The sequence below is a fragment of the Anolis carolinensis genome, chromosome 5 (assembly GCF_035594765.1).
Source record: "Anolis carolinensis isolate JA03-04 chromosome 5, rAnoCar3.1.pri, whole genome shotgun sequence".
Taxonomy (NCBI): domain Eukaryota; kingdom Metazoa; phylum Chordata; class Lepidosauria; order Squamata; family Dactyloidae; genus Anolis; species Anolis carolinensis.
The window spans coordinates 6,591,715-6,610,351 of record NC_085845.1 but is presented as its reverse complement, the minus strand read 5'-3'; the positions used below and the strand labels follow the sequence as shown (position 1 = coordinate 6,610,351).

Genomic DNA, 18,637 nt, shown 5'->3' with positions numbered 1-18,637 from the left:
TGCTGCCTTCATTTTCCAGTCTCACAACACATTATTGATAGAGTTTTCTTTATACTGACTTATTTTATCCCCACAGTGAGTTCTCATACTTTCTTAAAAGCATATTATACATTGTTTATGGGTGCACATATTTGAGGCATATAAGTGGGTACATTTAATAAATATATCAGCCAATCAGTCAATGTGAAGTCAGTACAGCTGACTTCAATAAAAGTTAACCAGAAGTGGCAATTCACGTGGCTGCATGCCTGACTGACTGCGATAGAACTTCAGGATAAAAAAGCATTAAAGGATAAGGTTCCCATTCATCTCTCCTGTTTTGAATGATATCCAAGGAGAATATTTGAAGACAGGACTAAACAGAAAATGGAATAATCTTTCCTCTTGTTCACTGTATCTTCCATAAACTTTTGGAATTTATTTGAAGTTGTTCTGGGGCTACTTTTTCCATACTTAAAAAAGTGCAGAAGTTTATATTATCGGTATGATGTTTATGCCCACATCAGGACTGGTTGTATTTATGGGGTAAATATCCCTTCCATTATTATCTTTTTTTGTCCTATTCTTTTCCCTCAGGTATTGTGAATAGTATAAATAGTAGCTGTGGGTTCAAAAGGACATACCAGTCTGTTTTTTGCCCTTTTCCTTCTGCAGGTATGACCTTGTTTCCAGTGAGTGGCTACCTCTCAACAGCAGCGTGAATTCAGTTGTGATCAGATATGGTCATTCTGTGGCCTTCCATGAAGTAAGTGGGTTCTCCTTATTTTCTGCTCTGATCTCAATGCTAAGCCTGGCGTGAAAAGAGATGTCCCCTGGCAGAAGGCTAGAAGGATATTCGTTAAGTTTCCAGATTTCAATGAGGGCTCATCTTCACTGTACAGTTAATGCATTTTGATGACACTTTTAACCATACATAGCTGGGTTTGCCCATATTTATCCAATCAGTTTTCATGGACAAGAAAGCTACTTACCTTTCTCAGGTACCGAGCAGCTTCTTAGTGACTCCATTCCATTCTTCTGGCAATGTCTTCTCTCCTGCCTTTGCCCATTCTAAATGGTGTCTTACCATGAATATCCGTTCTTTTAAAATGAGTTCCCCATGCACCCAAATGGTTGCATATACAGTAGAGTCTCACTTATCCAACATAAATGGGCCGGCAGAACGTTGGATAAGCGAATATGTTGGATAATAAGGAGGGATTAAGTAAAAGCCTATTACACGTCAAATTAGGTTGTGATTTTACAGATTAAGCACCAAAATATCATGTTTAACAACAAATTTGACAGAAAAAGTAGTTCAATACGCAGTAATGCTATGTAGTAATTATTGTATTTACGAATTTAGCACCAAAATATCACGATGTATTGAAAACATTGACTACAAAAATGCGTTGGATAACCCAGAACGTTGGATAAGCGAGTGCTGGATAAGTGAGACTCTACTGTAAATACAATTTCACCAAATCTAAGACATTTTTTCAGCTCGAAAGTAGGGAAAATGCACCTTAGAATCGATGAAATATGATACTATGTGGCAATGTGGAAGTATGTCTTTTCAGTGGGTGAGACGAGGGTCTGTGTCATGTATTTTTCTGACTTTCTTCTGACTGTGAAGGCAGATCAATAAAGGAAAATATCAGAAGAAGGGGTGTAGTTCTTAGGAAGCAACTGAAGCTTCTAAGGTTCATGTGATTCTGGTCCAGAGAGGGTGATAGAAGGGAGAAGTCACATTCTTGTGCAAGAACTTTCACAATCAGTCACCGGGTTCTTAATTTTTTCATTGGTTGGTACATCCAAGTGCTTATTTGTTTTTTTTATTTGTTTGCATTTTCATGTGAAAACAATTTCTGGGTTGATTTCTTTTCCAGAATAAAATCTACATGTACGGAGGCAAGATAGACGAATCCGGGAATGTCACCAACGAGCTCTGGGTGTTCCATATCGCCAACCAGTCCTGGGTCCAAGCCTTCCCCAAAGCCAAGGAGCAGTACGCCGTGGTCGGCCATTCGGCGCACATCGTCCCCTTGGATGATGGCTCGGTTGTGATGCTGGTCATCTTTGGGCACTGCCCTCTTTACGGGTACATCAGCAATGTGCAAGAATACAATCTGAGTGGGTATTGCTTTGTCACAAACTCTTAATCTGTTACTTGTAAAAGAATTGGAGAGGAATTTCTTACACAAACTGGAGCTGATCTTTCTGTGTTTCTCCTACGAATCCCTTCCTTCTCTCCAGCCTGTCCCCTTTTCTCCTCAAAGCTCTTTCTTGACTGTTTTAAAAGTGTCATTTATTATTCCATGACTTAGACTCCATTTTTACCTCTGGCTTCCATTATGCAATGTTTGTTTGAATATTCATTTCCTCATCCTCCCCTGTAAGACTCTATCTGAGTTTACTTTTCCACCCTTTCTTTTGATGCCCTTTTTCTGATAATCTGGTTTCTGCTGTTGTTAAGACCTCACCTTGCATGCCTTTCTCTTGTCAGCTACCTTGTTTTTATCAGATGCATAATATTCCCTTGCTTTTTCCAGTTTCTCTTCTTTGCCCTATTGCTGTCTTGTTGATCTCTGCCATATTATAATGCCTCTTGAGCTTGTCTTTTGTATAAATGTTTATTTAATAGGATAGCAGTCTGCTGTTTTTATGTTTGTTGTCTTCTTACCCCAGACTCTATAGTCTTGGGTAGGCACCATTTTAAATATATATACACATACCAACAATGATGGTAGTATAACAAATGAAAGCATTATAGTATGTTTTCTCTTACCATTGTGCAAGTCTGCTTTAATAACAGTTTTTTTTTAAAAAAATGTTATGGCACCCTTGTCTTATCTTTGATGGGCTCCATAGCTGTTGAACTGTGGTGGGGATAGTGCGACAGACAATTTGTCTCCCTCAATAACAGGAAGGATCTCTGTGAGAAAGAAGATCTTGCTCCTTGTAGTGATTCTGTTTCATTCTGTTTTAGCATCAAACACATGGAGTATTTTAACAACAAATGGAGCCTTGGTGCAAGGAGGCTATGGCCACAGCAGTGTGTATGATCCCAACGCAAAGTCCATCTATACCCATGGGGGATACAAGGCTTTCAGTGCCAACAAATACAGGCTGACAGATGATTTATACAAGTATGAAGTCAATAGGCGTGTCTGGTAGGTACATCTGTATACCTGAATTCTCAACGCATATTGCCAGCTGAACATCATTCTGGCTCACTAATTAACATTGTAGTCTGCTGTATCTTGATTTATAGATATAAAATTTCAGATATTTCCATACTAATTGCAATATTGTAGTCCCTCTACCTTTGTGAGGTCCCCATGAAACCGCAATATTAATCAAAATGGCAGATGCTGTCTTTTTAAACTGAGAAAACACTTCTCTTTGCATTTCTAGATCCTTCAGTACAATTTGATGGTCACCATCTCTCTAGGCGTCCCTATGTTTTCAGTTTCATTTAGGGCAGCAGTAGACATGGTGGCCAGTACTGCAATTGCCAGTAATCAAATCTGCATATGCTCTACACACGAATGTTGAGGGACAACTGCAACTGTGTTTTATTTTCCTACCAGTCTTATTCCTAATGTTGTGTATAAATGCAGAGTCACTCTATGCAATTACGCTTTTGAGAAGAGTTTGGAGAGCCATTGAGTTGAGCAGGGTATTTCATTCGAAGGGAAGGGCAGGAGATGACAGATGTCAATTTTATAGCAGATATATATTGCCTTAGCCAGAAAATATGTCAACCATTAAGGTAGATACATTTCATTCTAAATTCATAGTTAGTATATTTACATGTAGTAAGTCTATATTTCTAGGGAAACATCTCTCTCTCTTTTGCATTTTGAAAAAGGGGTAAAATGACTTTTTAGAATCCAGCTAGGCTTGAATTCCTTTGAAATGACAAATGGGTGGAAGATGCTGAATTTTTCCTCTGCCTTCTTCTAGTTTTCTACAACATATTTTTTTCTCAGAAGAGAAATTAACTTACAGTTCTGGAGCATCAACGGAGTAAAATAACTGAAAGATTTGAATGTAGGGTGGAGAATCACTACCTCATACGTGCACTTTCAATCCACTTTATGGGTGTTCACTACTCACAAGCTTCTGGTCAATGTGTCTGCAGCTATGATACCTCATCTGGCCCTAAAGCAAATTGGTGATGAGGACTGAAGGCAAATTTTACAACTCACTTGCTACGCCATACTGTTGGCATTTGGATCGAGTCTCTATGGACCATGTCAGCTTGATATGCTACTGCACTTTGTTGATAGCTGAACATTCATCCCAGGAAACTAAGGCCAGTGCACTATCTTTCCTGATAAAGACAAGGTTTCACAAGGAAGCGGATGAACTCAGCAGCTTTGCCTTTGTCCTTGCAGGAATCTGCTTCTGTCACATTTTATAGGAAAGTAGCCTATTTGTAGGCTGTACATGCTGATCATCCCTTCTCCAAAATGCTTGACACCAGAAGTGTTTTGGACTTCAGATCTTTTTTTGGATTTTGGAATACCTGCAATGGGGTGTGTGTGTGTGTGTGTGTGTGTGTGTATGAGAAGAGATATCATGGAGATGGGTCTAAACACCTCATTCATTTGTGTTTTTTAGTCAGTTTATACACATAACCTGGAAATAATTTTATTTTATAATTTTGTGCACAAAACAAAATTTGTGTTCATTGAATCATCAGAAAACAAAGGTATCACTTTCTCAGCCACTCATGTGGACGATTTGGGAATATTTCATATTTTGGTATTTTGAATAAGGTATCCTCAACCTGTTTTGTCCCAAGCCTGCAAGGTTGGCCTGTGTGATCCTTGAAAAATAATTGTTCAGTGATTCTTTGATCTGCCTCACCTAAAAGCTTTAATTCTTGAAGTGAAGTTTGTTCATTTTTCTCTTGTTTTAGAACAGTAGATTATGCTGGAATAGGTTCTGAAATCAAGGTTCTCTTTATTTCTGCAGGACAATTCTCAAGGAGAGCAAGTTTTCCCGGTATTTGCACACTGCTGTGATCATCAGTGGGACCATGTTGGTCTTTGGAGGAAATACCCACAATGACACCTCCATGAGTCATGGGGCCAAGTGCTTCTCTTCGGATTTTATGGCCTACGATCTGGGTAAGTTCCATTGTGCAGCTGAATTAAATCCACATTGTGTAGTACATTGTTTCCTTGCCAGAAGCGATCGTAGAACTATTATGGAAGTCCAGTTACGCACCAGCTTACTTTTATGTTTGAGTTTATTCAATGAAAGCGAGAGAGTTGTTCGTTTTTCCTTTTCCCTATTCAATTTCCCAAAGTTCATTGGGGAACAATGCTTGCTTTCTATGTTTTTGGCTGGAGAGATAAATAACAATAAGCCTATTAATTGGAGACATTTATACCCTGTGCTTCGGGGGGCATTCCCAGGGAAGTCTCTGATGAGAGTTTGCAGTGGTGTTGCCACATCAGATGGCCCCTTTAAAGGTGAAAGGGAAATTGGAAATGCTTCAAATGCCACCAGTCCTTCCTGCTTTGCATTGTCTCAGATTAACCAGAGCAGCAGCAGATAGATTAGACTGGCGACTTTCTGAGATTTGGCACTTGATTTTTGCTATTACTGCTTTCTCCAGACTTTTCTTTTGGAAAAGATTGCAACTGGGATGGGCAGGGGAAGCAGCAGAAGACATTAAATGCAGTGCAGCATATCTCTGGCAGAAGGTTATTGTGAAATCCCACATGTAGACATTTGTCTTCCTGGCACATATGTGTTGTTTGACCCAAGGCAAGGCTAAATTTGTATTTGGGATCAGAATATGGCTCAACAACAGTCCATACGAGAAAGATCTTGGAGTCTTTGTGGACAACAAGTTGAACATGAACCAACAGTGTGATGCAGCAGTTAAAAATGCCAATGGGGTTTTGGACTGCATCTAAAAGAGTCTAGAGTCCAGATCGAGGGAAATAATGGTGCCTCTTTATTTGCTTTGGTTAGACCTCTTTACCTGGAATATTGTGTCCAATTCTGGGCACCACAGATTAAAAGAGATATTGACAAGCTGGAAGATGCCCAGAGGAGGGCAACTAAAAGGATCAAAGGTCTGGAGACCATGAATCCCTATGAAGAGCTGGTTCTGTTTAGCCTGCAGAAGAGAAAGTTGAGAGGAGACATGATAGCTATTTATAAATATTTGAAATAATGTTATGAGGAGGGAGCAGGCTTGGAGACTAGGTCTCAGAGCAATGGGTTCAAATTACAGAAGAGGAGATTCCACCTGAACATTAGGAAGAACTTCCTGACTCTTAAGAAGAGCTGTTCAACAGTGGAACTCTCTACCTCAGAGTCCAATGGAAGCTTCTTCCTTGGAAGCTTTTTAAACAGAGGCTGGATGGCCACCTGCTAGGGGTACTTGGTTTGTGATCTTCCTGCATGGAGGGGTTGGACTAGATGGCACATGTGTCCTCTTCCAACTTTATTCTATGATTCTATACACATTGTCTTCCTGAATCCTAGGCAGGGTTATAGGACCACTAGGTGCCTTCTTGCATGAATCTTGTCCTGTCCTGTTGATGTGCTCAAACTAGGGAATCCAAGCCCTGGATGATTGTGCAGCTGAACTATAAAAGTAATTTCATTGTATGTGCTCTGTGGCAGTGGGACTTGCCCCAAGTTTTAATTGTGCAGTAAGATGTCCTATCCAAGTGGAATATGTTCCTGACTGAACGATGGTTACATGGAACTGCAGATATAACTGAACATCATTACATTATATGACTTCTGGTCCTAGCATGCTCTAGAGGTGTGTCAGGGGACCCAGAGATTCCTAGAGAAATTGCTAGGTTCTCCAACACAACTCTCATAATTTATTTTTTAAAGACTAATTTTTTATTCAGAGACTAAAGAAAAAATAACAGAAGAACCAAGACAAAACTTAAAACTAAGCATTTATTAAAGTAGCCACTACGACATATTATAAATTATATCAAAAGCCCAAACATAAACCAAATACATGCCTACACTAACAAATAACTACAGAAACCATACTGCGAACCTCATACTAATTGTCTGTTGATTTTTGCCCCTTATTAATCCATTCCCTTTACATAGTACTATAGAACCACACTTCTACTTTATTAATGTTCTTCTAATTCTTAAATCCCAACAGTTGACGTTTGTTCCTATTGTAGTTTTGAAAAATCTTATGATAATATCCAAGGCAAATGCATCATGTAATTGCCTGGTGGCCCACACACATTTATTTATTTACTTACTTACAGTATTTATATTCCGCTCTTCTCACCCCAAAGGAGACTCAGGGTGGATCACATTATATACATATAGGGCAAACATTCAATGCCCATATACACATAGAACCAAGACAGAGACAGACGCAGAGGCAATTTAACCTTCTCCTGAGGGGATGTTCCATTCTGGCCACAGGGGGAGCAGCTGCTTCATCATCCACTGTGATGGCACTTCCTCACTTCCTCATTCCAATGTTGTAAATTAGTTAAATTTGCCTCCCCACTTTATAAGTGGTACCTTATTTCCTACTTGTTAGATGCAACTATCTTTCGGGTTGCTAGGTCAGCAACGAGCAGGGGTATTATTTATTTATTTTTAATTGACGGATTTTTAATTGACGGGTGCTCACCTGCCACCGGCTGGCCTCGAACTCATGACCTCATGGTCAGAGTGATTTATTGCAGCAGGCTGCTCACCAGCCTGCACGACAGCCCGCCCCCCTAGATTCCTAGAATCCTTCTACACTGCCATATAAAATCCAGATTATTCGCTTCGAGCTGGATTTTATGGCAGTGTAGACCCATATAATCAAATTCAAAACAGATAATGTAGATTATCTGCTTTGATAATCTGTATTATATAGCAATGTAGATCTAGCCCTAGAGAGACAGACAGACCCCTTTAGCTCCTGAGTGGAGTGAAACAGTGGATATGGGTTCTTCTGTTATTGGGGTCTTATTGTACAACATACAGGAGCAGAAGGGATTGCTGGGACTAGCGTGGGTCCTGCTTTCCATATGAGCAGGATTTTTCACAGTTCTGCCATTCTTTGCAGTGCGAAATTGCTGTCCTAGGAGACATTCTCATGCAAATAGGGACCTCATTTGATCAATCAGCACAGCTACATCTTGAATCACCAGAAGAGGGCAGCATCCAACAAATCCATGACACGAGTCCTGCTTTCTTATACAGGATGAGGATCAGTTTATACACAGACAAATAAAATCCAGATCATCTCTTAATACTCTCCCTAGGTTTTTTATGAAAGCCTTGCCATAATTCCCAGGCTTCTCAAATGATTCTTTTTTCCCTACACGTTGTAACGCTGCAAATCATTTTTGCTAATCCTCTTCTGTGGAAGAGTTTGGTGTCTCTCTTCCCAGCCTCGAATGTGTTTTTAAGGAACTCCTTCCAGCCATCAAAGGCCCTTCACAATAACGAAGCTGCTGATTGCGCAGCCCTTGGCTTGCAGTGTTTATTGAAATATACTGGAGAGCTTTTCCCCGAGAACAGGGGAACGTGGTCAGAGGGATACATTCTGGTAGGTTTCGGAGCTGTAAATCTCAAATTGGCTTGATGCAAAGGTCAGGAAGGAAATAATTCTTGGTAATTTCAAAACCATTAGCTTTTCCCTCCTCTAGTTGATTTCCAGCAAAAGAGGGGAGAAGAGAGCACAGAGTCAACACATTCCAAATACTCCTCTTAATCTACCAAAATATGTTCCTTGGCCTCACAGCTCTCAGCTTTCATCTTGGCTGACTAAATGAAAAAAAAAAGGAATATGAAAAAAGACCATTGAGAGCTTTGGCTCACCACCCTTAGATCTGCCTTTTAAAAAATGGGAACAGCATATTTACCCATTCAGTAGTTGAGTATTTAACGCTCTCAGACCGAACTTTAGACAAAAGAAATGGGAAACAATCACTAGATTTGAAGTAACCCTCATGATGGTGTAGGCATTGGCCAAACCTATGATGGAGGGCTGTGGCCTTAAATGCTAGAGAACTGCTTGATCCAGGCAAAATTATTCTGAGAAGGGTTAGCTTTGAAATAATTTTATGCATACGCAAAATTCTTCTTTAATCTTCAAAATTATGTTGATGCTGACCCATACAGGTTTTCTAGTACATAGGCCTGCTACTGTTTATTATTTGTTTATTAAAACATATTTGTTAAAATATTCTTATCCATCTCTCAACATGAAGGAGTCAGGACAATGTACAAAAAGCTTTATCTGACTTAATAATAATAATAATAATAATAATAATAATAATAATAATAATAATAACTCTTACAAGTAAAACAAGCAGTCAAAGAAGAAGAACATGCCCTGGCAGAATATGTCAAGCAAAGTGAAGAACCTGCTTTGATTGAAGTCAAAAATCAGAAACTCCTCAAAACACAGCAGACAAAAAACCAGTATAAGAAAACCGCACTACAAACTAGAGCTGACAGCTGGCACAACAAAACACTGCATGGAAAGTTCCTTGACAAAATTGAAGGAAAAGCTGATAAGGAGAAGACCTGGCTCTGGCTCACGAATGGGACCCTGAAGAAGGAGACAGAAGGCCTGATCCTTGCAGCCCAGGAGCAAGCCATCAGAACAAATGCTATTAAGGCCAAGATTGAAAAATCAGCTGATGACCCAAAATGCAGACTGTGCAAGGAAACCGACGAAACCATTGATCATATTCTCAGCTGCTATAAGAAAATCGCACAGACAGACTACAAACAGAGGCACAACTATGTGGCCCAAATGATTCATTGGAACTTATGCCTCAAGTACCACCTCCCAGCAGATAAGAACTGGTGGGATCACAAACCTGCAAAAGTATTGGAAAATGAGCACGCAAAGATACTGTGGGACTTCCGAATCCAGACTGACAAAGTTCTGAAACACAACACACCAGACATCACAGTTGTGGAAAAGAACAAGGTTTGGATCGTTGATGTTGCCATCCCAGGTGACAGTCGCATAGATGAAAAACAACAGGAAAAACTCAGCCGCTATCAGGACCTCAAGATTGAACTTCAAAGACTCTGGCAGAAACCAGTACAGGTGGTCCCGGTGGTGATGGGCACACTGGGTGCCGTGCCAAAAGATCTCAGCCGGCATTTGGAAACAATAGACATTGACAAAATCACCATCTGCCAACTGCAAAAGGCCACCCTACTGGGATCTGCACGCATCATCAGAAAATACATCACACAGTCCTAGACACTTGGGAAGTGTTCGACTTGTGGTTTTGCGAAACGAAATCCAGCATATCTATCTTGTTTGCTGTGCCATACAACGTCGTTGTGTTGATAATAATAATAACAATAACAATAACATAATAATAATAAATCTTTATTTATATCCCACATTTCTCTCTCATGGGATCCAAAGCAGCTTACAACATATTAAAATAATGTAAACAACAATTCAAGTACATCACTAATAAGTATAAAACATCATAAAATAAACAGTTTAAAACAACAGTAATATATATTCACATTCTTGTGGCATCATGTCAGATCATATTGGACTTTGTTCAATCTGTAAACATTATGGTGTTTCTTATCACTCCAACTTAGTTTCCTTTACTAAAGGCCTGTCTAAACAGGAAAGCTTTCAATTGGTTCTTGAAAGAGGAAAGGGAGGGAGCTGTTTTAATTTTTTTTGGGAGGGTGTTCCACAAGGTTGGGGCAGCCACAGAAAATGCCTTCTCCCTTGTCGATGTCAGGCGCATTTGCGATGTTGGTCTATTTGTGATGATAGGTGCATTTGCGAGTATTTTAAGCAATAATAGTATCTTTATATAATACGTACAAGTCAAAGTCTGTCTGTTTTTCTGTACCAGAAAGGCTGTTGCTAGGTGAAGTGGTCTTCTATGATGTCACTGGGAAAGAAAGTGACGTGTATGAAGGGAAGGGAGGAAGGAAGAAAAGAAAGAGAAAGGAGAAGTAAGGGAAAGAAGGGAAGGGGGAAGAAAGAAAAGGATGGGAAGCGAAAAATGCAAGAGGAAGAAGAGAGAATAGTGGGTCAGTGGCCCCTCCGATATCCAGGCAACACTGGGTATATACCCTAGTAAACAGTAAAAATAATGAGGCTAAAAACACACTAAACAAATCAACACATTAAAGAGGGAGATTCCGTTAAAAGAGGCATTGTGTTGTCAAAGGCTTTCATGGCCGGAATCACAGGGTTGTTGTATGTTTTCCGGGCTGTCTGGCCATGTTCCAGAAGTATTCTCTCCTGACGTTTCACCCACATCTATGACAGTCATCCTCAGAGGTTGTGAGGTGTCATAGATGTGGGCGAAATGTCAGGAGAGAATACTTCTGGAACATGGCCATACAGCCCAGAAAACACACAACAACCTTAAAGGAGACATTATTTTTTAACTTGTCACATACACAGTTGTTTATTCACATTCTTACATTTTTATCACTCTTAGGGAGGGTGAAAGAGGGAATGGCTTCTCCCACATCTTTTACTAGATTTCTGGACATTTGACACACCTTTGTTCATGAGACCACATCATGAATGCCTTTCCTTAAGTCCCAGCCTTTAAAATGCCTTGCAGTATCCACAATGCATCCCCTCTTGGAAAGGGCTCCTTTTTATTGCACATGTGTGTATTTTACCTGCCTTGGGGATTTGCCGAGACGAAACAGCCGACAGAATTGATGAGAAGTGTTCTTGGGCCAAGGATTTGCGCCCGTCTCCCTTGGTCACCCTTGGCTTCCTCTCTTAGAAGCTCCGCTGAGCAGATGGGGTTTAACAGCAGGCCACAAGCTCAGGTCTTCTCAAGGTGGCTCTCTCTCCAGCCCTTTGGTTTTCTGGCTGTTATTTCATCCCAAAACATACAAGAAGAAAGTGCCCTTTCGGGTATAATTTCCCTTAGCTTTCTCAAATGATTTCTCTCCTCCACCATCCGCAAGCCAGGCAACCTTTTGAAAATATGTTTTAAAAAATGGTAGCTTGAAGATGGCATGTCAGATCTTTGTTAAGGTGCCGCACCTGTGAATTGTTTGACCTGACAAAGCCATCGTTTGAAATGTGTTTGCAAGCCTGCCTTGCGCTCCGTGTGATTTGGCGCTATGCTGGAGTTGATGGACTGGCGATGCCGCTATCGTTTTGCCTCCAGAGGTTTCTGTGCCTCGGAGATAGGAGCCAACTTGTGAAACTGACAGAAACCAAAATAGAGGAAGGAGGAGCGGTAACACAAGATTTGTCTGTATATTTGCTCTCCTGGGTTCCCATCAGATGACTATTGGCCCAACTCTGCCTTTGTGTCTGGGCTGGGAGCCTAGGAAGGGTTTTCTAGAGGCTCCGCTTTTACTAGAGCAGACTGAACCTTTGTTTCATTCTTCCGATACCTCATTCAGTCCTCAAATTTCATCTGATTTATACAGAGGATTTAACTTAAGTGGCTGGGAACTTGTACACTGTTATCATAGATCCTCATAAGGTCTAAAGGATTACAAGGCAAAGCCTCCCTTTCTAGCTCAATGATATCCCATTTGCTGAACGCAAAGGCTTGTTGATTAACCACCTTCTACTGTTTCCAGTGCATTTTCTTTTACCCTTTGGTTCACATTAAAAGCAATTTGTTCATCTTATACATTTCAGAAAGTCTATTTTTTGTTTATATTCTTTTTATTTCCATTCCTTATGTATGTTTAGCTTGCAGAAGAGAAAGTGGAGAGGAGACATAGTGACCATGTATCACGATGTGAGGGGAAGTCATAGGGAGGAGGGAGCAGGCTTCCTTTCTGCTGCCCCGGAGACTAGGACGCCATGGAACAATGGCTTCAAACTATAGGAAAGGAGCTTCCACTTGAACATTAAGAAGAACTTCCTCACTGTGAGAGCTGTTCAGCAGTGGAACTCTCTGCACCGGATTGTGGTAGAAGACCCTTCTTTCATAGAATCATAGAATAGTAGAGTTGGAAGAGACCTCATGGGCCATCCACTCCAACCCCCTGCCAAGAAGCAGGAAATCGCATTCAAAGCACCCCCGACAGATGGGCATCCAGCCTCTGGAAGCTTTTAAGCAGAGGCTGGGTGGCCATCTGTCAGGGGAGCTTTTAATGTGATTTCCCTGCATTTTGGCCAGGGGGTTGGACTGAATGGCTCATGGGGTCTCTTCGAACTCTAGGATTCTATGATTCTATACATTGCAGTAATAATCATATCCTAGACCAAACCTTTTCTATTTTGGATTTTTTAAATTAAAAATATATTCTGAATTATTTTACAATAATATTATGTAACATGATTTTTGTTCCTGGGTTATCAATGTAATTTCCTAATTGGTTTTGTCATAAAAACATGGAAACAGTTAATTAAACTACAAAACCTTATATTTGCGGGAGGGACATCCTGGAGCACATTTTGCTCTAGTTCTTCAATGAATATCTCATTGAGTCTCAACCAATTCAACTTAGTTTGTGGCAGCCACTAAAATGAAGTGTCTGGAGTATAACAACTACTTTCAAAGTAAGTACTGCACAATTAAACAGGAAATAACACTTTCAACCAGGAACAGAACATTTTTCAAATTTTGTTACATAGTGTAACACAAACATATTTCCCAATTTTATGTATAATGTCTAGATTTGGAGTAAATTTTACTCTTAATATTTTATGAATACTATTCCAATATCCCAAATGTCTTTTATCTCAAAAACTGTACAAGAAAGGAAAAAATTGCAAAAGAAAATGTGGCATCAATTTGAAAAATCAACTAAGTGTGAATCGTTCTTGTTCAGGTGGCAAGTAAAACGCTGAAATGTGCAACCAGTAACTACATAACTATCTAATAGCAACATCTGTAGCACAAAATTGCTCTTACAGTGACTGTAAATCAAATAGTTGGCCTTTTGCAGTTTTATCTTAAAATCTGTTTTAAGTTTGATTTTAAAGATTTTGCATGGAATCCCCATGATGCCTTTGAGATACCCTAGGGTTCCTTGGAACACAGTTTGGGAACCGCTGCTCTACACCACCTTTCTCATTCGTTAGCGTTAGGATCACAAAACCCTTGCAAAAATGAAAAACCATACATTTTTTTAAATCCATGAGAACACATCCCTAGGAATTTCTAGGTCCTGCAGCATGACTCTGTGGCCAATATCTGCTGGAAGTTACCAGTCCATCTCATTGGCGGATGTAGAGATCCCCAGAGAGACATTTTTAATCAGCTCTGTGAATAATCAAATCTGTAGAGATCAAAACCTGCACATGCAGAAGGTCAACTTTATTGACAATTGCAACTTCAAGCTGAACAACTTTTGCTAGACGTAAGCCCCAACGAGTTCAGTGAGTCTTATTTCCTGATAAGTATGTCTGAGATTGCAGCTCTGAAATAGAAACGCTTTATGCGAAGATGCAAGGCTATTTTCTTGATTACATCTATATGTGGTTTTGTGCTAATGACCTATATTTTCTAAAGACACCAGATTCCACCTGATCTTGGTAGCTAAGTAGGTCAGTCCTGGTTATTATATTTGGATGGGAGATTGCCAGCAAATTCCAGGTGCTGTAGGCTCTATTTCGGAGGTAGTAACTACCAAAACCACCTCTGAAGGTTCCTTGCCTGAAAAATTCTTATGGCATTCATGCAGTCGCCATAAAGACATAGAAACATATACACACACTCTTTCTGGCGGCTTATAGGTTTTTTTTAAATAAGGAATTGGAAGGCTGTTGTGTGTTGTGGTGGTAGGAGATAACCTGGGAATCCAGGAGAGCATTTGTGTAAGTTTTGGCTACATCTTCTGAGATGCTTGAAAGTGTTATCATCTTTAGAACTGCTCAGGTGGTTCCTCTGTTATTTACATTACATTTCAATTTGAGAAGCTGTATTTTGATAAAATAATGTGATACGTTCTTGCACTAAAGATGCGAATTAATATGCCAGACAGAATTTTACTGAAATTGAGTTTTATCTAATTCTAGCTTGTGACCGCTGGTCTGTGCTTTCTCCACCCGATCTTCCCAACGATATCAACAGGTTTGGACATTCGGCGGTGCTGCACAACAAGTAAGAAGCCAAAACACCTGGTGTGTGTTTGTGTTTGTATGATTGGAAGCAAGGGAGGCCTGGGGAGAAGGGATCCCATGCTCCTATTCAAGAATATCTGGCCACGGAGCACATTGAAAGCTGTAGGACTCTTAAGGACAAGATCAGAAGCCCTGCTTTTGTCCCTACTATTTGAGACAACTGCCACCAACTATTTGTGGCTATCAAAGCTTTGTATTAATATTGCTGAGGATCAAGGTTAAACAACTTATGGATCTCAAGACATATTGGAATTCAGTTCTTATCAGCCATTGTTAACATAGTTAATTGTGGCAGATATTATCTGATGCTTATTTGGAAAGTCGCATATTGCACAGAAGGAAAGAAAAGCAAGACAGTTATGACAGTTGTGGAGATAATAATAATAATAATAATAATAATAATAATAATAATAATAATAATAATTTAAATTGCATTTATTATTATGATAATTTAGCTTAACTGTGTTGTGTCCCGCTTCAAGCATAAGGGAGAGGCAGGTCATAATAATAATAATAATAATTCGTCTTGTGATTTTGTGATATGAAATCCAGCATATCTATCTTGTTTGCTGTGTCATAATAAATATAATAATAATAATAATAATAATAATAATAATAATAATAATAATAATAATAATAATTAAATCCAGCATATATATCTCATTTGCTGTGTCATACTATGTCTTTGTGTCAATAATAATCATTTTATTTATGACCTGCCTCTTCTTATGGCTTGAAGTGGGACACATCAGTTAAAATATATAGTCATAATAAAATACATTCAATAAAAAGCACATATTAAACATATTTCTATAAAATACATGTGTTCAAATACATAGGACAAAGATTAAAACACAATAGACATAGAATGTGAATTTAAAATTCAGTTTTAAATGTGAATGTAAAAGTGTCTGGATAGACTTGTTGAAAGAGATAAGTCTTCAGTTGCATCTTGAATTCTGACAGCTGATTTAGCTGTCAGATAGCAGTGAGCACCATATTTAATCCTGGTGAGATTGGAGCTCTGAGATGGCTTAAATTGAAATCCTTTGTACAAAGATGCAAAGGCATTTTTTTATTGTAATGTTCTTTGCATCAAGATTTTTTTATGCTAATAGACAAAATACTTTACAGGCACCAGATTCTATTTGATCCTTGAAGTTAAGCAGGATCAGTTCTGATTAGTACTTTCATGGGAGCCTGCCAATAGATACCATATGCTGTCGGCTATGTTTCGGAGGAAGGAACTGGCACAGGCCCCTCTGAGGATTCTCAGAGGCATGGATGTTTGAATGAGGATATTCGTAGGACTTTCACTGAAAATGCTTCCATGACTGCTTTTAGAAACTCAGATTTTCTGTACTAATAACCATTTAGTGTGGGAACCATTTAGCTTAAAAAGATAAATCTTAAGGCAGTAGGAAAAGAGGAAGACTACATTACAGATGGATCAACTCCATCAAGGAAGCCATTGATGTTCTGTGTTTGCAAGATCTGAGGTGGGCTCATGAAGGTTCTCAAAGTCTCTCATAGGATTGCTATAAGTTTAAGCTGAGTTCATGGAGATAAAATAAAACAATGTGGGGTCAGACATCCAAACTGCATAGATTGTAATTTATATATTAGCTCTTCCTCCCTTGTCCTCATTTCCACAGTAGATATGCAAACCGTATGCAATTTGGTTGCTTTCTTCTCACACGGAAGCATTATATCCATGTAGAGAATGCATTACCTGTTGAGCAGTTTCTCTTCTTCATTGTCCCTTGTGCTTGCTTCCTTAGCATTATCCCCCCACAATAATGAGTGCCATGGGTTAATTGAGAAAGCACACTTTTACTAGTTTTGAAACATAACTGTTTAGCTCATTGAGTTTTGCCTTCATCCTTGCTTTGAACAACAGTTTCCAGCTCAGCTTTTCCACCCCATTCGCTAGCTAATGTACCTCCTATCATAACAACATGCTTTTATCGCCTCTTGGAGAGCCCCCTCTTAAATCTTCTCCTCTTGGGCGAAAGCCATTCACAGCTTCTCTGTGTTTCCCGTGGCCCTTTTCTGAACTCTTTCTTGTATCTACTGGGCCATGTTTGACTTCAGCCACCCGTCACTTAATCTGAACAGCCACAGGTGGCTTTTTTTTGCCTTAAAATACCTAAAGAAGCCATTTCCACACTTCACAGATTCAGTTGAAAAGTCTGCTTTTTTTGAGGTCCTGGTCTCCAGTGCTTGTAAAGCTGAGCTAGGTTTTTTGGGGGGATTCTGTATGCCCTATGCACCTCCTACATTACGAAAAGGGATCCTTCAATCAGAAATCATTCTGCAACATATATGTATGTCTGTATATCTGTAAATTGGTAGGTCGGTATAAATATAAATCTAGATATCACTTTAGATTTAAGTCGATTGGGAAATCCAGTTGGCAGGTTTTTGAAGTATTAGGTTTTGTCCAAGGCTGATGGAATTGGAAGTACTGTATATACTCGAGTATAAACCTAGTTTTTCAGCCCTTTTTTAGGACTGAAAAAAATGCTCCTCGGCTTATACTCGGGTGAGGGTCCTGATGGGCTTATATTCAGGTCGGCTTATACTCAAGTATATATGGTATATTTATTATTTTTCTCTATTATTATTGGTATTGTTACATTTATTATTTTACTCTATTTATTATTATTTTTACATTTATTATTTTACTCTATTGTTGTTATTTTTACATTTATTTTACTCTATTTTTATTATTATTAATACATTTATTTTACTCTATTATTACATTTATTATTTTACTGCCTTTATTATTTTTATTACATTTATTATTTCACTCTGTTATCATTAAAAGGATACATAAGCACATTTACATTGAAGAAGATGAAAATAATTATTTAATCAATTAAATTACAGTTTGATGTAAAGATTCAAAAACATTTAAATTACTGATGTCTCAATGTAATTTTATTGGTATCTCGGCTTATACTGGAATCAATGTTTTCTCAGTTTTTTGTGGCAAAATTAGGTGCCTCAGCTTATATTCGGGTCGGCTTATACTCAAGTATATATGGTACATATATACTGGCTAATGGGTGATCAGAAGAGAAAGGACATTGGACAGTATTGGGTGTTGCAGTAATAGTCATACTGGGATTTTATTTATTTTTATTTATTACAGTATTTCTACCCCGCCCTTCTCACCCAATAAGGGGACTCAGGGTGCCTTATAATATAAAACGCATATACAGTAGAGTCTCACTTATCCAAGCTAAACAGGCCGGCAGAACCTTGGATAAGCGAATATCTTGGATAATAAGGAGGGAGTAAGGAAAAGCCTATTAAACATCAAAATAGGTTATGATTTTACAAATTAAGCACCAAAACATCATGTTATACAACAAATTTGACAGAAAAAAGTAGTTCAATACGCAGTAATGCTATGTAGTAATGACTGTATTTACGAATTTGGCACCAAAATATCACAATATATTGAAAGCATTGACTACAAAAATGCATTGGATAATCTAGAACCTTGGATAAGCGAGTCTTGGATAAGTGAGACTCTACTGTATCAACAATTCCAATAACATTTCAATT

The 18,637-nt window shown here is 38.9% G+C and overlaps 1 protein-coding gene across 1 annotated transcript in view; it reads left to right on the top strand.

The window, feature by feature from the left end:
* The window catches only part of atrn (attractin), a 210,513-nt gene that overhangs the window by 78,497 nt on the left and 113,379 nt on the right, over positions 1-18,637 (top strand). Inside the window, exons 7-11 of the mRNA XM_062981636.1 lie at positions 655-745; positions 1,869-2,112; positions 2,969-3,152; positions 4,966-5,120; positions 14,957-15,041. Coding sequence (XP_062837706.1) covers positions 655-745; positions 1,869-2,112; positions 2,969-3,152; positions 4,966-5,120; positions 14,957-15,041 — 759 coding nt within the window. The remainder of the gene's footprint in view (positions 1-654; positions 746-1,868; positions 2,113-2,968; positions 3,153-4,965; positions 5,121-14,956; positions 15,042-18,637) is intronic.